This window comes from Bos taurus, chromosome 1 (assembly GCF_002263795.3).
Source record: "Bos taurus isolate L1 Dominette 01449 registration number 42190680 breed Hereford chromosome 1, ARS-UCD2.0, whole genome shotgun sequence".
Lineage (NCBI taxonomy): Eukaryota > Metazoa > Chordata > Mammalia > Artiodactyla > Bovidae > Bos > Bos taurus.
The window spans coordinates 119,297,058-119,324,697 of NC_037328.1; the positions used below are offsets into that span (position 1 = coordinate 119,297,058).

Below are 27,640 nucleotides of genomic sequence, written 5' to 3' on the forward strand. Positions count from 1 at the left end.
GCAGGGAGGCCTGGCATGCTGCGATTCATGGGGTTGCAAAGAGTCGGACACGACTGAGCGACTGATCTGATCTGATCTGATGTTGATGAGAACTGGATTGGTTGTTTAAGGCATTGAGATTCATTTCTAAATAAACTACTTTATTTCCTTCTAGAACATCCTTTTGCTATTGTGCAGATATAAACATGGTCTACTTGTATTAAATATATGTAGGCAAAATGTTTTTTAAAAATTGAAGATATACTTCTGTGTTTACAGAATGCATAGAAAGAATTAATGCATGATTATTAGTACTAATAGAGGAATGTAGAGAACATAATTTATAAAAAACAGAAGGTAAGTTTTAGAATATGTTTTATTTTTATTATATTGGCACATGAAATGATGAAGCCACATGGTGAAAGTGGTTCTGAAGAACGTGAAGGTTCTCATTTTCGTCTCATGACCCAGAGTCTACTACCTTTCAAAATACTCAAAATAATACTTTATGCTGTGTTACAACTTCACTTGGTTAAACTTTCACCTAAAGCTATTTGTTAGGTTGTTATGGAGAGTAAATAAAAGCAAAAAGAAATAACATAGGACTTAAGTGAGCAAGAAAGGATCTGTTCAGGTGGTATGGAAACCAATCTAGGTACAAGCAAAGACGTGACTTTCTAGTGAAAGGCATGGGAAGAATTAACTGGCTTATTCCAAACAGAGGGCAATTCTTTATGAAGTATGCTTGAGGATATACTTGACAATAAATTTGAGAGCTAGCATGGTCTCTTTACATGTTGGCTTTATCTGAGATTCTGGAAGGAGAAAACCAAATCTTCCTTTATCTCGGAGCTCAAAGGCAAATGTGTGTTTGATGCCCAGGTTGTAAGCCCAGTCTAAAGAAGAACCTGATGTTGGGTCTGTAAAACATAAGCAGTAAATATTTAATTAGAAACAAATGTTAACATTTTTTTGAAAAAGAAATTCACCGGTGTAAAATTAGCAATGAAAAATAATTATATGTACAATTAATTGCAGTAATGAATGAGAGCAGTAGTCTGCAGTGTAGTGCATGCCTGTGTGTTCAGTCATGTCCAACTCTTTGCGACCCTGTGGACTATAGCCTGCCAGGTTGCTCTGTGCAGGAGGTTGCAGTGCTGAGTAAAAAATAATCACAGCTTTAGAATCCACCACATGCTTTAAATATGTGCTGTATATTCAGGATTACATTTTGCTTGGATCATTTTGAGTCTAAATTGAGTTCGTCTTCTGGGTGCATGTTGTCATAGATGGAGGTGGTCTGAGCAAATGCAAGCAGTTGAGGAGACTAACTCAGGAGTGGATGGGTCACTGAAAATCCACCAGGGAGGACAATACATACAAGATTCGAGAAATTAGATTCCTTCTAATAGTTCAGGTCTGTTTCCATTTATGTTGCTAGGATAAAATATTTCATAGTTAGGAGAAAGTTTAAATCAGTTATTTTAAGGATGTGTTTAATCCCCCTAATCCAACATTTCCATATCAGTTTTTGTGAAATTTTACTAAGAATATTATTTGTTAAAAAGACCAAAAATATAAACATTTAGAGGTTATATATAAGCTTTATATAAGTTTATGCTAAGCTGCTAAGTCACTTCAGTCGTGTCCGACTCTGTGTGATCCCATAGACGGCAGCCCACCAGGCTCCACCGTCCCTGGGATTCTCCAGGCAAGAACACTGGAGTGGGTTGCCATTTCCTTTTCCAATGCATGAGAGAGAAAAGTGAAAGTGAAGTCGCTCAGTTGTGTCCAACTCTTCGTGACCCCATAGACTGCAGCCCACCAGGATCCTCTGTCCATGGGATTTGCCAGGCAAGAGTACTGGAGTGGGGTGCCATCGCCTTCTCTGATATAAGTGTATATAAATGCTATAAATACATTTTTGTACGTTTTGACTTACATAATAGAAAAATATATATTTTTTGTATATAAAATTACTTATGTTTTAGAAAAAGTAATGAGTTTAACTGACACTAACATTTTAGATTTGAAAGATAAGAATTCAAAGTTGTGATGAAGTAGAGAAAGAATATTTTGTTAGAGAGATAGGGTTTGCTTTAAAGTTATTCAATATGTATTTATCAAACCTTTAATATGTGCAATGCACTTTACTGGGAACTGTAGAGGGTGGGTGGTATAGGGTACGGAGATGAAGAAGATACTATTGGTGTGTTTGGAACTTCGAGTTGGTGGGGAAAGAAGTCAAATATGCAAATCAGTAGGAAAATCCCATAAACAGAGGAGCCTGGTGGGCTGCAGTCCATGGGGTTGCTAAGAGTTAGACACAACTGAACGACTTCACTTTCACTTTTCACTTTCATACATTGGAGAAGGAAATGGCAACCCACTCCAGTGTTCTTGCCTGGAGAATCCCAGGGATGGGGGAGCCTGGTGGGCTTCCATCTATGGGGTCACACAGAGCTGGACACGACTGAGGCAACTTAGCAGTATCAGCAGCAGCAGCAGCAGAGATGTGGCAGACTATTAAAGAATCATAGGAAAGGTATAGTATCTTGTGAAGATTCAGAGGAAGAAAGCTATTAGGCCTGGTGAAGGGGATGACATTTCATGCTCAATACCTGCTGAAATACCACTTTCATGATGGAGATTGTATTTGGAGAGAGCCTTGAAGAAAGTCTAGTATTTTTCCAGATGGGGCTTGAAGAAAGGCATTCTAGCCAGTGAACCACAAGGATGGAAAGCATGGAAGGGTTTAGGGACCAGTGAGATCCAGCTGGACTAGAAAACGGAACAGCAAGAATTTGTGGGCAAAGTTCAGAAAGCTTGTTAAGTCAGTAAAAATGTTTTGTTTGGAAACCAATTATAGCCATTTCAGTGCTGTACTTCCAACGGCACTGGAAAGAGACCAGTTAGGAGGTATTGTGGAGTGAAAGCCTGAACTAGCATAGTGTCACCACACAGGGAACAGAATTGATCGGGCTTGTAAGAAAAGCCGGAATGGAAGAGTCATAGAATTTGAAGAAAATGATAGATATTTCAATCTGGGTAGCTGGAAAAAATCCACATGCTATTAACAGGAACAGAAATTCAGAGAGAGCAGTGATGGGGAAAAGAAAGGGTAAAGCAAGGAAGACAAAAGGATATGTTTAGCATCAGTTAGGGGATAGGTTCCTCCTACTAGGGATCTGGGAACCGGTGGCAGAACACTGGGGAGCTGTGTGGCCTGTAACAGCCAGAGAAATACCATCGGGATGTCCAGCCTTGACAAAATGCAAGAACCCTGTCTAGCCCTGGGGTAGAAGGTAGGGGGAACTCCTGGGCGGGGCTTGTGCAGGATCTCTGAGGCCATAGTTGGCTTTGTGTGCTTTTCCCCCTCAGTTCTGTGCACAGCACCTGCCAAATACACAGTGTTTGACGCAGAAGGATATGTGAAGCCTTGTTTATGCATTGACATGTGAATTGGAAAGTTTGGGAGGTTGATGAGAGCCAGGGGTTGCTGCCACCTTTCTCTTACTTACTGTGTCTTAAAGGAAGGTGTCTGGGAAAATGGATTTGGAAATTAACTAGCAGAAGCATCCTAAGTGAAATTGGCTTACACACACTTGTTCAGGGTCATTATGTCTTCTTGGTGGATTGATCATTTTATCACTAATGTTCTTCTTTGTTTCTATCAAATTTCTTTGTTCTGAAATTTACTTTATCTGATATATAGTATAGCACTCCTTTGGGTAATGTTTGCATGATACATCTTTTTTCAGCCTTTTGGTTTCAACCTATGTCATATATGATGTGGGTTTCTTGTAGCCAATGTATTGTCATATTTTTATGAACCCACCCTGCCAATTTCAGCCTTTTAATTAATATATGTAGGTAAATTATTCCTATCCCTTAAATCTACCATCTTACTATTTGATTTTTATTTGATCCCTCCATTTTTCATTCCTCTATTTCTTTTATTGCCTTATTCTTGGTTGCATGAATATTTTTAGGGTTCCATTTTGATGTATTTATAATATTGTTTTTGAGTGTATCAGTTTGCATAATTTTCTCAGTGGTTGTTCTATGTATTACAATATATACACATAATTTATCACAATCTACTGGTATCAGTGTTTTAGCATGTCAGGTAATATATAGAAATCCTATTTGCCTTTAGATTCTTTCCCCCTTCCCACTTTTAAAATATAATTGTCTCAATTACTTCTCTACATATATTAAACTTCACATCAGATGGAGTTATATTGATTCAACTATCATAAGGAGAAAGATAGTCTATTTATCCTTCATTCATTCCCTAATCTGTTGTTTTTCTTTCCTTTCCACAGTTTCAGGCCTTTTGTTATTATTTATTTCTTATTTGAAGAGCTTTCCCTACCCATCTTTAAAGCGTAGGTCTGCAGGTAACACATTCTCTTAGTTTTCCTTTGAGAATGTCTTTTTTTCCTCTTCATTTCTGAAGGATGTCTTTGCTGAATATAGAATTTATGATCGATAGTTCTTTTAGCACTTGAAAAATGTTATCCGTTCCTTTTGACCTTCTAGGTTTCAAATGAGAAATCTGCTGTCATTTGAATTGTTTCTCCCCCTTAGATTATTTCTGTTTCACTGCTTTCAAGAGTTTTTACTTTGTCTTTAGTTTTCAGTACTTTCTTTATGGTGTGGCTTGATGTGAGTTTCTTTGAACTTATACTGTTTGTGGTTCAGTTGTTTCTTAAGTGTGTTGGTATATGTGTTTAGGAAATTTGGGAAATTTCAGTCTTTATTTCTTCAAATAATTTTTTCCAACCTTTTCTTTTTCTTCTCCTGATAATTGATGACATGAATGCTTGATCATTTGTTATTATGCCACAGGTCCCTTAGGCTTTGTTTATTTTTTTTTCAACTTATTTTCTCTCTTCAGATTTGTTAAGTTCTATTGTTCTGTCTTCAAGTTAACTGATTCTTCTCTACATCATATTCATTCTGCTATTGATCCTCTCCAGTGAGTTGTTAAAATTTAAGTTGTTGTGTTTTTCAGTTCCGTAATTTCTATTTGCTTCTTTTTTATACCTTGCATTTCTTTGGTGAGATTTTCTAAGTTATCATTTGTTTCATGGCTATCTATAACTGCTCATTGGAGCATTTTTATGATAATGATTTTGAAATTCTTGTCAGATAATTCTAACACTGAAATCATCTCAGTGTTGACATCTGTTGATTGTCTTTTTTCATTCGAGCTGTGATTTTTTTTCATTTTTGTCAGGGTAAGTGATTTTTGACTGTATCTTAGACACTTTGGCTACTATGTCAAATCTTAATGGAAATCTATTTTAGCAGGCAGTCACCCTGTTTAGGTTTAGCATACAGGCTCTATTCTTCTTTGGTGACTTCTGGTTCCAGTGTTAACATAGTTTTCAGAGCCTTTGACTTGCTGTTTTCATCTCGTTGGTTCCTCTGATGCTGCTGGGCTCCCACTGATCCCCATAGGTAACTGCTGCATGAGTGAAAGGTGATCTCCTGGCTGGGCATCTGAAGCCTCTAGATGGCAAATGAAGGCTTCAGCCTGTGAGGGTAGACAGCACTTCCCTCTCTAGAAAAGAATAAGGAAGAGGGGGTGCCTGAAGACAGAACCTGGTGAAATACCTGAATAATATCTATTTTGGGGAAAATAGCTGCTTTGGAGGCAGTCAGCAGAGACAGAGTAGAAAAGAAGAAGGAAGAGGCAAACCAGGTAAGTTTGGTGTCAAGGAAGCCAAGGGAGTGTCAAGAATGGTATATCAACAAGGTCCAGTGTTGCAGGGAATTTTTGGGGCATGTTAGCTGAGATAAATACACTAGCTTTAGTGATCAAGAAGGCTGCCATTTTCAGCTAGAGTTGAGTTTAAGTTTATTAGAAAAAAAAGAACATAAAGGTAAGAGTTCTATAGCAATGGAGGTAGGGAAAATAGGGGTTGTGTCTTGCATGATGATTTAGAGTGTGCTACTACTGCTACTGCTAAGTCGCTTTAGTCGTGTCTGACTCTGTGCGACCCCACAGATGGTAGCCCACCAGGCTCCCCCATCTCTGGGATTCTCCAGGCAAGAACACTGGAGTGGGTTGCCATTTCCTTCTCCAATGTGTGCTAGACATTTCAATAAACGCGGCCAATTTCTAGCTGTACCAGCCTTCCATTTGCAGTTAAGTAAACTGCTGTGATTTCAAAGAGTTAAAGAATATGGATATTCCATTTTTACAAATTTACTTTATGTGACATCTCTCATTAAGATTAATGGTGGTGATTGAGAGTTTATGTAATTTGTGATTTTTTATAATTGTGTGATGTTATTGAGTGTAATACATTTTCTTTTATGATACCACTTTTTGTATCTTTGAAACCTTAAATTTGCAAACAAAAACTATATTAAGACATAAAATAAATACAACATTGAAAGCTTTTTACTTGTTAAGAATATATTATTATACAACTTAGTTGAACATGTTGCTTAGCCTTTTATTTATCTCCATCTGTACCCACTAGAATATGTGGATATATTTATAAAATATAATAACAAACACTTGCTAAATACCAGGAACCCTTCTAAGTGCTTTATGTGTGGTAACTCATTTTATTAACTCCTAGCAAAACCTTGTGATTTGGCACCAATTGCTCTTTTATAGAAGAGGAAATTTTGGCACAAAGAAATTAAGCAGTTTACTCAAAGACAACATAGATGTAGAAAATAGATAGGTGATGAGGATATACTGTATAACAGGGAATTATAGCTATTATCTTATAATAACCTATAATAACCATTAATCTGCAAAAATACTGAATTAATATACTTGAAGCCTGATGCTAATAGTGTAAGTAAAAAAAATACTTCAATTACAAAAAAGGACCCATAGCTAGTAAGTGGTTGAATGAGGAATCAGACCCAAGCTGCGTGTCTTCAGGGTTTGTGTGACTAACCATTGTACTGTCCTACCCACCACATGTCAATCTGTAGTCCTCTTAACAAAAAGTCTTAATCAAGTTCTGCAAGGTAATCTTTTGTTCTGCTCACAACATTGTCTTAAAATATTGACAATAAGAAGAAAATTTCCTACTCTTTTCAAGGCATGTTAAGCACAAGGAACTCACTGTAATGCACTCAAAAAAGTCAAAATAAAATTGAACTGAACTAACAATCTGGTTTCATTCCAAAGAAATCCACATAAAGTGACACCGGTGGCTTAACTTGTATGTTTTAAAAAACATATCAATATGCTTTAAACTAATAACATGCACTTTTATGTCAACAAGAGTCAAAATTCTTTTTTCAGCAAGAGCTGAAGCTCTAGATACATGGGCATGGACTGAAATTCTTTTTTCCCCACATCTGTTCCCCGTTGTATTTCAGTTCAAATGTCTTAGTGGATAGATATTGGATGTTGAACTACAAATTCGGGGGTCTTGATTTTCTTCTTTTCAAAATGTAGAGTGGTAAAGACATCCTGGATGTGAAGTCAAGTGGGCCTTAGAAAGCATCACTACAAACAAAGCTAGTGGAGGTGATGGAATTCCAGCTGAGCTATTTCAAATCCTGGAAGATGATGTGAAAGTGCTACACTCAATATGCCAGCAAATTTGGAAAACTCAGCAGTGGCCACAGGACTGGAAAAGGTCAGTTTTCATTCCAATCCCAAAGAAAGGCAATGCCAAAGAATGCTCAGACTAATGCACAATTGCATTAGTAATTGTGTAATGTAAAGTAATGTAAAGTAAAGTAATGCTCAAAATTCTCCAAGCAAGGCTTCAGCAATATGTGAACCATGAACTTCCATATGTTCAAGCTGGTTTTAGAAAAGGCAGAGGAACAAGAGATCAAATTGCCAACCTCTGCTGGATCATGGAAAAAGGAAGAGAGTTCCAGAAAAACATCTATTTCTGCTTTAATTGACTATGCCAAAGCCTTTGACTGTGTGGATCACAATAAACTGTGGAAAATTCTTCAAGAGATGGCCATACCAGACCACCTGACCTGCCTCTTGAGAAACCTGTATGCAGGTCAGGAAGCAACAGTTAGAACTGGACATGGAACAACAGACTGGTTCCAAATAGGAAAAGGAATACATCAAGGCTGTATATTGTCACTGTACTTATTTAACTTATATGCAGAATACATCATGAGAAACGCTGGGCTGGAAGAAGCACAAGCTGGAATCAAGATTGCCGGGAGAAATCTCAATAACCTCAGATATGCAGATGACACCACCCTTATGGCAGAAAGTGAAGAGGAACTAAAAAGCCTCTTGATGAAAGTGAAAGTGGAGAGTGAAAAAGTTGGTGTAAAGCTCAACATTCAGACAACTAAGATCATGGCATCTGGTCCCATCACTTCATGGCAAATAGATGGGGAAACAGTGAAACAGGGGCTGAGTTTATTTTTCTGGGCTGTAAAATCACAGATGATGATTGCAGCTATGAAATTAAAAGACGCTTACTCCTTGGAAGGAAAGTTATGCCAACCTAGACAGCATATTAAAAAGCAGAGACATTACTTTGTCAAGTAAAGTTCTGTCTAGTCAAGGCTATGGTTTTTCCAGTGGTCGTATATGGATGTGAGATTTGGACTATAAAGAAAGCTGAGCACCAAAGAATTGTTGCTTTTGAACTGTGGTGTTGGAGAAGACTCTTGAGAGTCTCTTGGACTGCAAGGAGATCCAACCAGTCCATCCTAGAGGAGATCAGTCTTGGGTGTTCATTGGTAGGACTGATGTTGAAGCTGAAACTCCAATACTTTGGCTACCTGATGCAAAGAGCTGACTCATTTGAAAAGACCCTGATGTTGGGAAAGATTGAGGGCAGGAGGAGAAGGGGACAACAGAGGATGAGATGGTTGGATGGCATCACCGACTCAGTGGACATGGGTTTTTGTAGACTGTGGGGTTGGTGATGGACAGGGAGGCCTGGCGTGCTGCTGTTCCTGGGGTCGCAAAGAGTCGGACATGACTGAACTGAACTGAAAGAGTATAGAGAACAGTACTCTAGAGTTGAGAAACAAGAGCAGAGCTAGCGATTTTGATGTGTAGGAAGGCAACAAGAACGGCACTTTGAAATTAACTTTTTAATCATGATGTGACCCATAGACAGATGATATTATTGATGCCAACTTCTTGGTTTCTATCAATTCAGTGAGGTATTCTTGCTAACCACGCACTATGTTCAGTTATTTCTAAGATGGTAAAGGATTGGCTATGCTGTCAGTATGCAAATATAAGCATTTCATGATGTTTTAATATCAGTTTTTGTGTGCTTCATGGTTTACAGTTTGTGATCTGGAATGCTTATTTTTTATCCTATTTTGCCCCTAAGGGATCAAATCTTTCTATATCTCAATTTCATAGTTTATGAATGAGGGGTTTAGCTTATATCAGTGGTTCTCCACCCTAGTTTCATCTTAGAATTGCTTCAACTACTTTAAGAAAATTCAGACTCCTGGACCTCATCATGGACTAATGAAATCTGAATCTCTGGGGACAGGACCTGATCATCTGCATGTTGTAAAAGCTCCTCAGATAATGTTAATTAGAAGTCAGGCTTGAGAACCATAAATTAGATTATCTAGGTATCCTCCTGGTTTTAGATTTTACAGTTTGAACTTATTTGCTTATTAGGTTACAATTGCAGATATATTTATGTTCTTCTGGAGGCCAGGGATCTTTCCACAGTTTGGGTTTTAAAAATGCTCTCTCAGTCTTCTTTTTCTGTCTCCATCAAATCAAAGAGAAAAATACTGGTAAATGCTAGTTGCTTCCCCCAAATCCTGGAACATGTTAAATGACAATTAGAATACTGGAATGACTAAACTTTAATCGTGGGGTGCATCTCTTCTCTATTCTTACCAAGTCAACTGCTTGGCTACCCCTGCTTCTCATGAATATTTGATTAACGTTTAATCAAATGCTTTATTAAAGGAGTGACTCCTTAGAGTTTTATACATCTATCAAGTTGCTGATGCCCATATATGGAAGAGGCAATTCTTTCTAAATCTGAATTGCTTAAAAAATCTTTATAATATATAATAAAAAGTTTAAAATACAACACAGTTGTATAGAATAATAATTCCTCTTTATCCTCCCACTTTTAAAGTGACATATGATAGCATGGAGCTGTGTTATCTTTAGGCATCTCCTCCTCCCAGTTAGAAGGTAACTCTTTGAATGCAGTTGTTGTGTCTTTCATCTATCTCTCAAAGGTCCAAGTGCTGGGCTATTAGGCAGGTGCTCCGTAAATTCTTGCTTATTATGATTGTGATGCAATGCAAATGCATAGCTCTAGTATGCTCATAATTTTCATAGATGCAAATACATATCACATACATGTATGTTTGCATATACATATATGTATATACATGTTTGTATGTATGTGTGTGTGTATATCTATATGTATATTGAAAGTGTGAGAGTAATAATCCTTTGATGCCCTAGCTGCCATTTGCAAAGTTTGTTCCTGCTCGCAACCCTTTGTTCTTTGCTGCCAAGAATATTTGTGTGTTTTCCCTCATTATGATGTAGAAATTACTCTTACATCATACCTGGCTGGTTTATCTGGCCCTGCTATCTCCCAGTATCCACTAAGTAGGCTGACATTCTGTCCTTTGGTTCTTTGTTTATTTTTGTCCACTCATATAGCTGGGTATATCACCTGGTTTGAAATCTGGTTATCCACTTGTATGTGTAATGAATCTCTGGCCTGGTTATGTTGCAGCAAGATCTATTTGGATGCTGGCAATTGGCTATGTCACTGTATTTTCTCTTCAGCCCTTTTAAGCTCACAGCTGGTTGATATGTGATTGCTGATGCATGTTCTCTAAGAATGGATCTTGTCTGGCTTTTTAAGTCATTTTTCCAATCCACCAAGGGAACCTCCAGTAAATGGGCTCTAGAAATGCTGCGATGACTGCAGCATTTTCAAATTCCACAGCAATTGTTGAGGATATAGACTTTTAGTTACAGTTTATTCTTTCAGCTTGGGCTAGGGAAGTGGTTTATAATGTATGGCCAAGTAGAGTTATTACATGGAACCCACAGAATGCACATGTTTATTTTTTCAATCCACACATTCCAAACGTATATTGGGAATAATCATTTGTATTTAGTGCTGGTGAGTTGATCCATGAAATGTTTAAAAGTTAAGCAATAGTCTTTGTGCTAAAAATGTTGGCTATCATGGCTCTAGAGAGTAATATAGGTCACTCTATATCAAGTCTAGTTTTGCTGTGGTTTCAATCCATGTTCACTTCTTTTGGACAAGTTATGACATCATTTCATTGAGTAAGTTTATGAGAATCAATTCTACTTTTGTTCCATGTCCTGTACTAGAGACTATATGATCTGAGAGGACCTCTGAAGTATAATCCTTGCTTTTGAGGAATTAAATTTTGTTAGGAAGTTAAGACTGTATAAGAAGTTTCATTGAAATTTCTTGTAAAGTTTGGGCATAAGGACTGAAGCTTGGAAATAGTTTGGAGAAAAGATGGTTTTTACTAAAGAATTTCCAAACTAAGTTCGGTGGGATCGGAGAAGAAATGGTCTCACTTCCCAAGGTCTGAATTAAGGGTCTTTGGTGAAAACCAAATGAATTTCTTTTTATTGCTTGGAAATGGAAAAGCCTAGTTATTTTAGCTGTAAAACCAAATGGGAAATGATTATATGCACAGTGGTTAAGATCATGGACTTTGTTTTTTTTTTTTTTAAAACCTGGGCTTGTATCCCCATTAAGCTGGCTACAAGTACTACATACCTCATAGAATATTGTGAGGAGTAACTGAGATTGTGAAAATCAAGGGCTAAGCACAGTGCCTGACTTGTAAGAAATTTAAATCAATAATTAACAAAATGGAAAGACAATGAAAGTTTAAAAATAGTGAAGAATAAGAAGTGGTTCTGAGACATTAAAAAAAAAAAAAAAAGCAGCAGAACTAGGACCTTGGGACCTCCTTTCTTAATTCACCATGTAGATTTCAGTTGAACACAGTAGGAAACTGCTGAGAGCCACAGGAGACTGTTTTTACATGATCAAAGTGGCCGAAACTGTTGGCTTACCTATTTACTCACCAGGAGCTAGGGGAAAGACTGTGCTTGCATAGGGACAAGGCCAAGGAAGAAAGAGTCCAGTCAAAGCTAAATGATTAAAAAAAAAAAATAAAGTGGACTCTGCCACAGCTTTGGTGGTGGTGGTGGTGGTGGTAGAGAATAGAAGATGGAAGAATTAAACTGTAAATTTGTCTTGATGTAATTATTCCTGTTGACCTTGTCACCTTGTAAAGGTTCAGTATAATTTGGTTCTAGAAAAATCTTATCCTCCCAAAAGGTAGAATCTATCTTCTGAGTTCACATATAATTCAGAATCTCCTGTTAAAACTGAAGTTTAAATTAGCAATTCCATATGTTCTAATTCTATATTATGAATTCTTTAGCTTTCCTTAATATCTGTAAAAGAGAATTAGGGGAAATGACACAGGAAAAACTTACAAATTGTTGATGCTATTGGGCCATAGGTGTAGTGGGTTTCATATGGAGTTGAGAGAACATCAGTGGCGATCTTTGCAACTTTGGCCTGGAGAGAAAGCGAAGTTAGAGTGGAGGAACTGGATACTAAGTAAAAGCAGTTAATTTACTGCGGATTACAAAAGGTCAGTTTTACTGGCTATTTGCCATTTGAAGATCAAAATAAAACAAATGATTAAGAAATTTGTTTAAAGTAAGGTACAAATATTGTTAATGTGAGTGAGTTAAAGTTGCTCAATTGTGTCCAACTGTTTGTGACCCCATGAACTGTAGCCCACCAGGCTTCTCTGTCCATGGAGTTCTTCAGGCAAGAATATGGGAGTAGGTTGCCATTTCCTTCTCCAGTTGTTAATGTGAGGCCTTCTAAATGTGAAATTAGTTATATACAGTAAAGTCATTTCTCATTTTGTGTTTCTGTCTTTCTTTTATACTCACTTCTCTTTCCTCTCTCCCTTCCTCTTTCCTTTCTGCCTTCTGGCCTTCCTTCTAAAAAAATATATTGTTTCTTTTTCCTCTGAGGTGTTTTTGGCATCAGATATTTATCTTTCCCAAAGTCAGATCACATATGGACCACATATTACCTGTAGATTTATTGTATATACACAGAAAGTTTTAATTACTGGTTCAAATCTCTGCTCCTACTCAAAATGAAATGTTGAAAACAGTTGACTGAAGTCAGAAGGACAACTGTAACCTCTAAAAAAAATTTTTTTTTGAGGCAGGATAGAATTACAGCTTTTACTGGATATTATATTTGCTAGCCCCATGGGATCTGGGACATTGAATGTTTTCTGCTTTATTTCTTCTGTAGCAGTTAGACATATTTAATATCACTCATATGCAGAAGTTTTTTTTTTTTTTTTAAGCTAACATGGTCAAACTAGTTTTCATAGAAAGGAAAAGAATGCTTCAGTTCAGTTCAGTTCAGTCGCTCAGTCGTGTCTGACTCTTTGCGATCCCATGGACTGCAGCATGCCAGGCCTCCCTGTCCATCACTAACTCTTGGAGTCCACCCAAACTCATGTCCATTGAGTCGGTGATGCCATCCAACCATCTCATCCTCCGTCATCCCCTTCTCCTCCTGCCTTTAATCTTTTCCATCATCAGGGTCTTTTCAAATGAGTCAGCTCTTCGTATCAGGTGGCCAAAGTATTGGAGTTTCAGCTTCAACATTAGTCCTTCCAATGAATACTCAGGACTGATCTCCTTTAGGATGGACTGGTTGGATCTCCTTGCAGTCCAAGTGGATCAAAATTTTGGATAGAGTATATTTTTTGGTTCAGAAGCTTAAAATTAATATAATTTCCAAGTTGATCAAGAAGATAAAAATACAATGACTCTCCTTAAATCTGATGTCTTGGGATAGGAATAGCAAGATGTATTTGCTGTTGTCTTAGGCTCTTGCTCTTTATGTTTTATGTTATGACATTTAACTACATAGTCATCTGGATAGTAATGGAATTCTACTTTGGTAGGTTAGACCTTTCTTCATAGTGGCTTTATCTTAAAATCACATCAAAAGGTTTTATTATCTATATATGTTTATCATATGAAAAACTAACGTAAGACTGATTTTAACTCTAAGGTAGACTTCACTAGTTTTCTTCTTTGGTATTAAAATGTGAATTTTTTTCAAAATAACCCAAGTTGTTAATGATGAACAGACTGGAAGGCAGTGGTGGTACCAATGCATAAACCGCAGGCTTTTTCCTACATACCAGGTTCTTGTGGTTCGGTGGCAGTTCTGATGTATACCCATAGGGAAACAACAGCATCTGGGAGTAGGAATGGAAGGTAATGTAGGCCTTGATTGATTTTAGGTGGCTTCGAATGAAGTCACTGACTGCTTTGGTCTCTTTCTCGGACTCTGGTGCAGGACCCCGATAGATCTCCTGACACGGATCATTGGTGTTAGGGAAAGCTGCAGAGAACATGGAGGATTGAGATCAAAATCTGTCTCTTTCTTCCCCTACCCCCCAGTACAGCCTCTACCTCTTCTGATATAGATTCACATTTTTTTTTTTAACATTTTAGTCTTCCAGGTTTATGGGCTTCCCCAGTGTCCCTGGTGCTACAGACACTATACAGTACTTTGCACACATGACACAGAGTATGACAGACTTAGCCCACTTGTTATTCTTATTCTTAGCCTTGTTTATTTCTCTTCCATTTCTAAGGGTCATGGGAATAATGCATCAGAAGTAGCTATGGGCCTGGAGTCAGTTCCAGTTCAGCCTCAGATTTGACTTGTTGGAGGCTGGTGTACATTACCTTCTTTGAGTCTGAGTTTCTTTAATCTGTTTCATCAGGCAGCTTTCACTTAGGGATATATGTTTTTATCATATTCCCTAAGTGAAATATAATTAGATGAAGATGAAAATAGGTAGAATATAATTAGATGCTGAGGTGGTATTTTCAACAGTATTAGATAAAGAAGAAATTTATGAATTGGGGTATTGGTAGTTTCTCCTTGAATGAGTGTAAAATCATAAAATCATATTTGTGTAGCAGCTGTATATCATCTGGTGTAGCAGGCCTCTGCTTTTCTATGAAACCTTTCCACTTTCTTTGCCCCAGATGTTTTTTTTCACTAAACATTCGAGGAACTGCCTATTTGTCGGTTCTGACCACTGGTATTTGTCAAATTTTATCAGACCAGGGCAGGAAGGGAGTTGAGACCTCTGTTCAGATGAATTTCTGGGTTGCACCTGATTTTTAGCAAGATATATTAAGTAAGAGATAGTTTTATAAACAATCCTACCCCCTACTTCCTCCCATTCAACAAAACATTCATAATACTTCTAAAGTAGTGGTGATTATCTTTCATTTATTTTTAGTTATAGCTTTCTTTTACAATTATTATTATTATTTTTAAACTTTTTACTTTGTATTGGGATAGTGATTAACAATGTTGTGATAATTTCAGGTGGACAGCAAAGGTACTCAACCATATATATATACATGTATTCATTCTCTTCCAAACTCCCCTCCCATCCAGGCTGGCACATAACATTGAACAGAGTTCCCTGTGTTGTACAGTAGGTCCTTGTTGGTTATCCATTTTGAATATAGCAGTGTGAACTTATGGTTGCTGGGGGCAAAGTTGGGGAGATGGGATTGTTATGAAGTTTGGGATGGACATGTATCTTTCATTTTTTAGATTAGAAAATTAATGCTTAGTGAATACCTATCTTTCCTAAAATAAGTAGATAGTTTAACTAAATTTGGTGTCTAAACACTCTTTATAGCTATTTCCCTTGAGATCTTGTCTGCTACTTACAGTTCCATGAGACATTAAAGTTCCTGTTGAGGTCAGTTCCAATGCATTTGGAATTTTGGTTCCTAGAACGATTTTTTCTCCACATGCGGTTCTACAGGATTGAATGATGGAAGTGTTTACACAAGTTTACGTTTTTCAGTTTGATTATTTCAGATTCTCTCTGCAGGTGTCTATAGCTTTATTTGAAATTTATCTAGTTAACCTGAGACTCATTAAAGAAAATATACATTTTTCTTATAATATTTTCAGAAACATTGTTTTTATATTACTATTTTAAACTGTTGTTTATTTCTGAGTATTAAAAAGTAATCCCTGATGTTCTGAAATTATCTGTAGTTTGAATTTTAACTTCATTACACCTTTTACCATTTACAGATTCAGATATAATACAGGTCAAATTGTGATTGTTGGAGCATAATTTTCAGAAAAGAACTTTTTGTGATAGTATCAGTCCGAAATCTCAAAATTAATCTTAGCAACAGCAGGGCATAAAGAATTCTCATAAAAGACAGATACCTGTGTCACTCTTTTATTGATTTTTTGATATAATTATTTCACCTCAGATTCTGTCCCAAATTGATTGAATACAGTGACTTTGGTTCTGAAGTCAGTATGTTCATAATGTCTCTAAGTGACTTTTATTCTTAGCTATAAATACTTTCACCATATTGTGTAACATACATTTCCTTTATAATTACTGCTTTATTTCATTTTTCTCCATTATTAGCTTCAGGAGCAGAAATTTCATATTATTTCAAGGACTCCTGTGTAACCAGGAAATCATGCTGTCCTTAGTCTAAATTGAGTTTTTGAATTGGGAATTAATGGGTTAGCTAAACCTTAAACTTAATGCCTAACAATCAACGTACATGCGTACTAAGTCACTTTAGCCATGTCCTTCTCTTTGTGACCCTATGAACTGTAGCCTGTCTCTGTAGGCTCCTCTGTCCATGGGATTCTCCAGGCAAGAATACTGGAGTGGGTTGCCATGCCCTTCTCTAGGGAATCTTCCCGACCCAGGGATCAAACCTGCATCGGCTCTGTCTTCTGCATTAACAGATGTATTCTTTACGACTAGTGCTACCTAGGAAGCCCCAATGTGCATGAAAGTCAGTAAATAATATATTATCTAAATTCAAACAGGAGATTACAGATCAGTACCTGTGTCCATGACCAAATATATCCATCAACATTGAATACAGGAAGAACATAAAAATTCATCCGGTCCAGGAGTTTGGTCATAATCTTGTTTTTACCATAAGTTTTGGTTGCCTGTAGGAGTAGGAAAAAATTAAGCTATTGGTATAAAGTTTAGTTACCATATGGAGAGCTGTGGTTATAATTGTAATGACGACAACTCCTTAAGTCATTTGCCCAAGGTCACATTATTTCAAACATATTTCACCTAAACTGCATAAAGATAAATGACCCATATAGATGACAGAAAAAATTACACTTATTCAGACTAGTGAAATGAATTTGACCGAATATTCTTTAAAGTGAAAGTCACTCAGTCATGTCCTAGTCTTTGCGACCCCATGGACTATACAGTCCATCGAATTCTCCAGGCCAGAATACTGAAGTGTGTAGCCTTTCCCTTCTCCAGGGGATCTTCCCAACCCAAGGATAGAACTCAGGTCTCCCACTGTGCAGGCAGATTCTTTACCAGCTGAGCCACAAAGGGAAGCCCGGATATTCTTTAAAGGATCATTTAATTACCAAGACTAGTATCATTCCACACGTAGAATGCAAGATAACATTTCATAGAAAGAATGAACGCCAATTGAAAAATTAGCAGTACAATTTAAGTAGATTCTTACCCTCACATCTTTAGGTAAATAGAGATTGAGTGTGTAAGCATGCTGCTAAGTTGCTTCAGTCGTGTCCGACTCTGTGCGACCCAATTGACGGCAGCCCACCAGGCTCCGCCATCCCTGGGATTCTCTAGTCAAGAATACTGGAGTGGGTTGCCATTTCCTTCTCCAGTGTATGAAAGGGAAAAGTGAAAGTGAAGTCGCTTAGTCGTGTCCGACTCTTTGCGACCCCATGGACTGCAGCTTTCCAGGCTCCTCTGTCCATGGGATTTTCCAGGCAAGCGTACTGGAGTAGGGTGCCATTGCTTTCTCTGGAGTGTGTAAGCATAGGAACATGTAAATATTGGAGAGGATTCATGAATTAATTATAAGTAAGATTAAAGAGAAAAACACTCTATTAATAAAAAATTAGAATATTTAGATTGACCAGTCAACTTTTCTCACATCAGATGGAAATTTCTCTGATTATTTGGCCTTTTTTGGCTAACTAAATTCTCTCATTATTCTTGGACAATCTCTTCCACGTTTATCTGCACTAGAGCCAAGATGTTTCTTTTCATTAAAAAATAAGTTTATTTATTTGTGTCAGGTTTAAATTGCAGCAAGTGGGATCTTAAGTTGTGGTATGTGGGACCTAGTTCCCTGAGCAGGGTTTGCACCTGGGCCCCCCGCACTGGGAGCTGAGACTCTTAGCCACTAGGCCGCAGGGAAGTCCCAAGTAAAGATGTTTCTTATAGGCCTATCTTGTGTGTTCCTTTATGGCTTAAGTAAGCAGAGCCCTCAGCTGAAGAACTAAAACAACTGCAGGGATAAATCAGTTCGATTGGCAGATTCATTCCTAGTGGAAATAAACTTGCCCTGAAAGTGGTTGTGATGTCGTATTCCAGCAGCATGTTATATGCAAAAGTTGGCAGAAAAGAGAGAGTTAAAAGATCGTGGGAATCAGAATACAATAGAAACAGAGTGAGAGGAACAACAAACTTATAAACAGGATTTGTTGTTGTTTAGTCACTAGATTGTATCTGACTCTTTTGCTATCCATGGACTGTAACCTGCCAGGCTCCTCTTGTCCATGGAATTCTTCAGGCAAGAATACTGGAGTGGGTTGCCATTTTCTTCTCCAGGGGATCTTCCCAACCCAGGGATCGAACCTGCATTGCTTGGCAGGTGGATTCTTAATTGTTATGCCACCTGGGAAGCCCATAAACTGGATTTACTTTTTTAAAAAGTGAGTTATTTTTCACTTGGAAAGGAAATTTAAGTGTGAAACTTCCAAAAGTGTGTGTAGCCAACTAAATATCTAAGTGGGAACTAGTGTTCTGTGCTTTGAATTTACCGAAGTAAGGCCAATTTTGTAGATTTTAAGTATAAAGATAGTTTCAGATTTTCCGTACTTAACTATAGGATAAACCATATTAAAATAGCCAAGTTTTAAAAAAAATTTATAAGTCATCATCTGGATTTCAATAAGTTTGAAGGAAGGTGTCAATTTTATAAAAAACCTCAACGATGAGTAAAATCCAGAGTGTTTTATTCCCTGACAGCACCAAATGTGGGCTCTTCTAGTTAAGTGGAACTGCACTCATTTGTAAAGGGGTGTTGCCACCCAGTGAAGTTCTGGAGACTTGACAGTCAAAGGAGAATTGTGTGAATGTTCCACTTGATTTACCTGATAGACAAACCACTGGCAGAAGGCTGGGGAGATCCATTCTCGTGCATGAATGCCACAGTCCATAAAAATAGCCTTTCTTCTTTTATCCTTTCCCGCAATCTTTTAAAAAATAAATTTGAGATGTTATTTTACATGAACTCACACCCTGATCTCTTGTTCAAGAACTCAATCATAGTCTCAAAGCAATTATTTCACCTGTCTCCTGTTGCGTGAGTCACTGCATGCGCACTTATTTCTCTCAGGGAGGACCATGGTACGTATCTTTAAAATATATAATGCATCATCTATTTCACAGTATATTTTTCAAAAATTTTTCTTCATGTCAGAGTGGCTTTTAGAGTTTTAAAAAATCATGTTGATGGATGGCAAAAACCACCACAATATTGTAAAGTAGCCTCCAATTAAATAAATTAATTTTAAAATCACAATCTATTGTTTTTCTTGTTTTATTGCTAACATCCTTTGGTCTGCGATATAGATTATGAAGTTGCTTCTGTTTCTGCCATTTTCTTTTGTTTTTCTTACTTCATAAACAAGACGTGGGAAAGACTCTGTGGTTGTGTTGCGGTGGGGAGGAGGAATAGGGCTGGATATTTGAAGGGCTGTCATTTGGAGAATTTATATTTGTTTTGAGTGGTTGGAGAGCATGAATGGATGGGAATTCAGAGTAGGGAAGGGCTTCTCAGTTATTGAGAGAATGCTTTAGGGAGCAATGTCTTCAGATGTACAGAAATCCAGCAGCAGCTGAATGGCAGTTGTCAACTCAGTCATAGACAGAAATCCCTATCAACACAGTTAAAATACCTCACTTACTGTACTGGACTCCTACAATTATATGATTCTTAAATTTCTTTTCTGCTTGACATTTAGTTGTCCATTTCCCTGAATTTTAATGGATGAAAAACTGTTTTATACACCAGGACATCATATGCTCTTGTAATAAAGATACAGGATAAGAAACTTGTCTGGTTTTGTCCTCTGTGTCTGTCAAGTGGTTTATTCATAGACTTTCTTGGTCCCACCTAAAACCATTTGTCACTTCTATTCTTGAATGGTTGTCTAAAGCTTACATGTTCTTCAAAGAAATAAGACTTTTTATTGTCTAAAAATTAGCTAGGGCCATCCCTGGTGGCATAGTAGATAAGAATCTGCCAGCCAGTGTAGGAGACATGGGTTTGATCCCCGGTCTGGGAAGATCCCACGTGCCAAGGAGCAACGAAGCCCCTGTGCCACAACTATTGAGCCTATGCTCTAGAGCCCAGGAGCCCCAGCTACTGAAGCCTGTGTGCCCTACAGCCTGTGCTCCACAATAAGGGAAGTCATTGCAATGAAAAACCCGCAAAAGTGGCCCCTGCTCACCCCAACTGGAGAAAAAGCCAGAGCAGCAATGAAGACCCAGCACAGCCAAAAATAAACAACAAATAAATAAAAACTAGCTAGTTGTGCCACAAAGTAACTCTTAGATTCCTATTTTTGGACAATAGTAAGAATCAGTAGTTCTTGAATTACTTTTACCTTGAGAACATACAGTGGATTATCTTCAACAGTAGTTCCAATTTTGATACGAGAGACCATTTTAGGATGCTTATGCACCATTTTTTCAGTCCAAGCAACAATCTTAGGAACAAAATCAATTTTGAGAGGTTAGAATAAAAGACAACTAAGTGACAACAAATGTTGAGGGTGACATTTTTCTCTGTGGAAGTACAGGCATTTTATACGATACCTTGTTCCAGTTATTATATTTTGCATAGCTGTGCCTGCCTGGGTTATCTTCTTTAACATCAAACTGTTTTTCAACCTCTTCTTGTACATCGTGAATCAAGATTCTGTTTGACAGGGGGAAATGATAAAATACACGCTTACAGGGGAAAGAAAAACAGTTATCTTTCATTTGCAGAAATCTTCTCTTCCTTCATCTCTGTCTTTGATCAAGTTTATACTGTTTCTTCATGATTCTCTAACCGTGTCTTTTAGATATGTCATGATGTCATGTGTCTGGCTTCCTGTCTTCCCATTTATCTAGAGCTGTGCTGTTCTTGCTGATTGACTGATCTGAGTTTAGAGGAAGAACAGAAGTGAGGTATACTCCTAATTAGAGTTTATTTAGGACATGAGACCATGTACTGCTCATGAATATTGATTCCCATTAACATCACTGACAAGCACTTTATTATGCCTATTATAGTTAACTCACTGTATGCTTGGCTTTTGACTTAGGATGAATCTGGGATTTTTGAGAAAGAAAAATTTGACAACACATTTGGAATCAAGGGGCGCCTGTTGTGCGCTAAAACTCACATGAAGTCTGAGAAGTTTGGAGATTATATTTTGGGTTGTCCCTGCAGCCATATTTAATTGTCTTAAACTCTAAAGAGGGCTTGTGGCTTTTGCTCCACCTGCATTAAAAGCAGAGGAACCAGGCAAAAGAGAGATTTTTTATGGTCTCAGAGGTTGATTGGTAACATATGGCAGTATTAATTAGTCACAGGAAGCTCGTATCTAAGAATATTTTTAGACTTACACATATCAATTTAGCTCTTGTGATAACAGCGGCAAAAGAAAACCGTGTGAGCTGAAATACGACCTTCCCACATATGCAGCTGCATGAGGACATCAGAATGGTGCCAGATTGCTGCTGATGGGAACTAGAAATTAAGCCTAAGGCTGGAAATTAAGATCCATGTCCAGATGTTATTTTCCTGAGGCCTTCCACTAACCAGCAGCCAGGTTTAAGTAGATGAAACCAAAATACTTTCTCTTAAATATTATTTTAGCACTCCAAGATTTACTTAATTTGTTAAAAAATATTCCTAAATATAGGTGAAAGGATAATCACCCCTGAGGATTTAATGATGTAAATGGCCAGTGTTTATTGAGTCTTTCTTATGCGCCAGACATTCTGTTCAGCATGATATTTACATTTTATCACTTAATCTTTACATCAACACTATTAATCTGGTACCATTATAACTCCCATTTTCATAGATGTTAGGTAGATTTCCAACATTGATATAACTAAAATACAGAAGTTGAAATTGAGCCTAGAAATATCTGACTTCAATATTCTAGCTGTGAACCATTATACAACAGTTATCCATCACAAGGAGGGAAAGCCCAGGGTATTGCTGTCAGATCTAAACTCTTCTTAGTCTACTGAGGCTTCTACGAAGTTTGCTCAGTTGATCAGCTCTCCACAAAGCCTGAGTCTCAAGATCAGGGAGCAGGTTAGTTCAGAGCAGAGGCAAAACGAATCTTATTTTAACAATTTCATGGCTCCTTCCATCTGCTGCTTTTAGTAGGAATGGAGATTGCTTTGGCAATTTGTGTGTGTGTATTTTTTTTTTTTTTGTGGGTGCATAAAAATTTTAGGATTATTTGTTTCAGTTCTGTGAAAAACATCCTGGGTATTCTAATAGGGATTGCATTAAATCTGTAGATTGCTCTGAGTAGTATGGGCGTCTTAATAATATTAGTTTTTCCAATCCAAGGGTATGGGATCTGTAGTTTCCTTCATCAGTATTTTATGGTTTTCAGAGTATAGGTCTTTCACAACCTTGGTTAAGTTTATTCTCAGGTATTTTATTCTTTTTGATACAATTTAAAGCAGAATTTTTTTTTTTTTTACTCTCTTTCTGATAGTTCATGTTAGCATATAGAAAAGCAACAGATAATGCTTATTAATCTTGTATCCTGCAACTGCTGCGTTCATTTATTCTAATAGTTTTTGGATAGAGACTTTAGGATTATCTATGTAAAGTATCTTATCTTCTGCAAATAGTGATAATTTTACCTGTCTCCTTCCAATTTAATTAAAAAACTTTTTTTATTGGAGTATAGTTGATTTGCAATGTTGTGTTAATTTCAGGAATACAGCAGAGTGAATCAGTTATACATATATTAATACATATGCCCACTGTTTTTTAAAGATTCTTTTCCCAATTAGGCCATTATGAGTACTTAGTAGAGTTCCCTGCATTATGCAGCAGGTTCTTGTTAGTTACCTACTTTATATACAGTAGTGTGCATATGGCAATCCCAGTCTCCCAGTTTATCCCTCCTGCCCCTTATCCCCTGGTAACCATAAGTTTGTTTTGTATATCTGTGACTCATGTTTTGTAAATATATTCATTTGTACCCTGTCTCTTAGATTCTGCATGCATGTGATATCATATGATACTCGTCTTTCTGTGTCTGACTTCACTCAGTATAATGATCTGTAGATCCATGTTGCTACAAAATGGCATTATTTTGTTCTTTTTTAAGGTTGAATAGTATTCCATTGTATAGATGTATCACTTTTTCTTAATCTGTTCCTCTGTTGATGGACATTTAGGTTACTTCCCCAAGTCCTCGTTTTTGTAAACAGTGCTGCAATGAGTCTTGAGGTGCATATATCTTTTCGAATTATGGTTTTCTCTGGGTATATGCCCATGAGTGGGATTACTGGGTCATATGGTAGCTCTATTTTTAGTTTTTTAGGGAACCTCCATGAATATTTTCCATAGTGTCTGTACCAGTTTACTTTCCCACCAATAGTGTCAGAGGGTACCTTTTCTCCACACCCTCTCCAGCATTTATTGTTTATAGATTTTTTGATGCTGGCCATTCTGACCAGTGTGAGGTGATACCTTATTGTAGTTTTGACTGCATTTCTCTAATAATTAGTGATGTTGAGCATCTTTTCATGTGCTTTTTGGCCATTTGTATGTCTTCTTCGGGGAAATGTCTGTTTAGATCTTCTGCCCATTTTCTGGACTGGGTTATTTGTTTTTTTGATATTGAGCTGGATGAGCTATGTGTATATTTTGAAGATTAATTCCTTGCTGGTTGCTTTGTTTGCAAATATTTTCTCCCATTCTGAGGGTTGTTTTTTTGTTTTGTTTATGGTTTCCTTTGCTGTGCAAAAGCTTTTAAGTTGTATTAGATCTCATTTATTTACTTTTGTTTTTATTTTCATTATTTTAGGAAGTGAGTCAAAAAAGATTTTGCTGCAATTTATGTCAAAGAATGTTCTATGTTTTCCTCTAAAAGTTTTAGAGTGTCTGGCCTTACATTTAGGTTTTTGATCCATTTTGAGTTACTTTTTGTGTATGGTACTAGGCAATGTTTTAATTTCATTCTTTCACATGTAGCAGTTCAGTTTTTGTAGCCCCACGTACTGAGGAAACTGTCTTTTCTCCACTGTATATTCTTGTCTCCTTTGTCATAGATTAGGTGACCGCAGGTACCTAGTCATCTCTATTAAGATGATCAAGTGATTTTTTATCTTTCCTTTAGTCAATGTGGTATATCACATTGAGTAATTTGTAAATATTGAACCATCTTTGCAACCCTGAATAAATCCCATTTAATCATGATGTACGACCCTTTTTATATATTGTTGGATTTGGTTAGCTGGAGATATCACTCTTTCTGACTTCAGACTATACTACTAAGCTAGGTCATCAAAACAGTAGAGTACTAGTACCAAAAAAGACACATAGATCAATGGAACATAATAGAGAGTCCAGAGAGTCCATTCCCACTGTTGGTAGCAGTGCAAATTGGTACAGACACTATGGAAAACAGTATGGAGCTTCCCCCAAAAGCTGAAACTAGAACTACCATGTGATTCAGCAATTCTGCTCCTGGGTGTATATCCAGGAAAAAAAAAAAAAAACAACACTAATTTGAAAAGATACACCCAGGATATAGAAGCAAACCAAGTGTTCATCAATAGACAAATGGATAAAGAACATGTGGTATACATATAATTAGAGTATTACTCAGCCATAAAAAGAATGAGATTATCTTTTTGCAGCAAAGTGGATGGATCTAGATAATAATATGCTTCGTGAAATAAGTCAAACAGAAAAAGACAAATACTGTATGATATCACTTATTTATGGAATCTAAAAAAATAAAACTAATGAACATGTACATCACAAAATAGAAAGAGATTCACAGATTTAGAAAGCAAAGTAGTGGGGAGAGGGAAAAGATAGGGGTATGGAATTAAGAGATACAAACTGCTTTTATAAGAACAGGTAAGAATATACTGTATAAAATGGAATTATAACCATTATTTTGTAATAAGTTTTTAAAATTTTATTTTTTAATTGAAGGATAATTGCTTTTTGTTTTCTGTGAAACCGCAACATGAATCAACCATTGGTATAAATTTTAAAGGAGTATAGTCTATGAAAATATGGAAACACTGTGCTATACACCTGAAACTAATATGTACTCAAAGTACTTAAATTAAAAAAAAAAAAGGAATAGAGAACTGTGGGCCAGTGTATGTGTTACCATGAGTTTTGGAGTGTGCATATGTGTGTTTGTGTATGTGTGTGTAAGTGCAGTGGGGAAGGATGTTTTAGGGAGGCAGAGTCATGTTATGCTGCCTGATAAATTGGTTTGGACTACCTCTCCCTGATACCCACATTCCTGCAAGGTGCTGCTGCTGCTGCTAAGTCTCTTCAGTCATGTCCGACTCTGTGGGACCCCATAGACAGCGGGTCTACTCAAAAAGCATGATTCCAGGTTTCTGCATGATCTCAGTTCTCTCCAGGAACTCCCTAGTTGAATTACCTTGTATCCTACTCGGCACTTATGGACATGGATTTCCCCCAACATTGGAGGCATATTTCTATGTTAGATAATAAACTTTAAGGCACTAATTTTTATTTAGCAGGAGGGAAAGGGTGCCACCGCTGATGTGTCTGCTGCTGCTGACAGTCTCTAGTTATCCTGTTGCTCTTTTTCTGTGGGAAAGGGAGCAAACGTGCTACTCTAAGGTAAAATCTGTCTTGGTAATTTAATTTTCTGGAAATTAAAAAAAATATATCACACAGATGCTTTAAACTAAATAGTGGTTTCTATGCACTGTCTAATGAGGGGTGTCTAAGTAAATCATTGTGTCAAACCAGCCTCTTAATGTGGTTTTATTCAAACTGGTGTCTGGCCCAACCAGATGTTTCTGTGCTTAGAACCCACTTCTGTTACTGACTGACACCAAGTAACACATGTAATTAATATGCAAATAAAATTATCTATATAATTAGTACTTGGAGACAAGATTTTAAATAGTTCTTGTCTGCACAGATCACTTTACATATTTATATTTCCGAGGAAGGTAACTATCTGATTATGTGGCTTTCCCACAACTGTGGCTAATTTGGACCAATTTCTAGAAATCATATCCTAATTAGATAAAACTAATTTTTATAGGTAGTTTAACACTTTGCTTCTTGATGTAAATAGAAAGAAAGTACTTGGCATATGACAAAACGAAAAGCACACTGTTTATGAGGATCTGGATTTAGACTTCTGTTTGAGTCAGACTTGTTCCAAGCTTGGAGAAGGCCAAAGAGGAATAAGGGCTGATAAAATGGATGGCTGGCAGCCTCCTGCCTTGGCGTCTCCTGTCACAGTGATCTATTCTACTAACCACACTCAGTGTCAAGCAGTCAGCTTCTTGTCTACAGTATCAGGATATTGAGGAAAATGTAGTTAGCTAAAATTTATTTTAGCTTGGGCTAGATACTTTGTAAGAATTAGTTGATCATAAGGAATCTGGGTCAGGTTTGTATTAATGAAGTAAAGTGAAAGTTGTATAAATCGAGGCACATATTTTAGAAGTCTGGCTTTCAAGTGATTCACGAGATGGTCACCAGGAAGTATATAGTGTAGAGGGGTGATTTCTTTTAGAAATATTCAAGACAGCATATCAGCCTCAGCATAAGCCCAGAGTCCGTAATGTCCTACTAATTTCTGTGATCTTATGTTTATAAAGTGTCTGCTTCTAATTTTAATGGTACAGTTTATAAAATTATAGAAAAACTTATCAATGTATTAATTAAAAATGTTTAGATTAATAATTTTGAATATGTTCTCCCAATATATTAACTTCCCTGGTGGTTCAGTGGGAAAGAATCCTCCTGCCAATGAAGGAGACATGGGTTCAATCCCTGGGTCCGAAAGATCCCCTGGAAAAGGAAATGGCAGCCCACTCCAGTATTCTTGCCTGAAAAATCCCATGGACAGCGGAGCCTGGCAAGCTATAGTCCATGGAGTTGCAAAAGAGTCAGATATGACAGTGATTAAACCCCAAGGAATAACTTACTTTTGAATATATTCTCAGCATACATGCACTTACACGTTTGTTTCACAGCCTTCTTGAAACAATGGCAAAAACAAAGATAGTGACCAACAATAATCACACATAATAACCTGTGACTCTAAGCCATAGGCAAGAAAGTTTTTTGTTTACTTGTCTATGTATGTATTTCCTTTAATAGTATTTAAATTTGTTAGGGATATTGTAGCAGTTTAATAAATACAATCAAGTCATGATAAGCAGCAATAAATCCCTCTCTCTAATATGACACTGTAGGATC

At 37.1% G+C, this 27,640-nt stretch overlaps 1 protein-coding gene across 2 annotated transcripts in view; it reads right to left on the reverse strand.

Annotated features, from left to right (window-relative positions):
• Positions 1 to 337: 337 nt before the first annotated feature.
• CPA3 (carboxypeptidase A3) overlaps positions 338 to 27,640 on the reverse strand; it is a 32,147-nt gene continuing 4,844 nt past the window's right edge. The window contains exons 4-11 of one of the 2 annotated variants that reach the window (NM_001192660.1): positions 20,986 to 21,088; positions 20,775 to 20,876; positions 19,257 to 19,358; positions 16,935 to 17,045; positions 15,774 to 15,864; positions 14,212 to 14,414; positions 12,458 to 12,542; positions 338 to 899 (exon numbers count right to left, since the gene is read on the reverse strand). In NM_001192660.1, coding sequence (NP_001179589.1) covers positions 712 to 899; positions 12,458 to 12,542; positions 14,212 to 14,414; positions 15,774 to 15,864; positions 16,935 to 17,045; positions 19,257 to 19,358; positions 20,775 to 20,876; positions 20,986 to 21,088 — 985 coding nt within the window. In that variant the 3' untranslated portion in view covers positions 338 to 711. The remainder of the gene's footprint in view (positions 900 to 12,457; positions 12,543 to 14,211; positions 14,415 to 15,773; positions 15,865 to 16,934; positions 17,046 to 19,256; positions 19,359 to 20,774; positions 20,877 to 20,985; positions 21,089 to 27,640) is intronic. The other variant, XM_015473004.3, reaches the window with a different exon arrangement.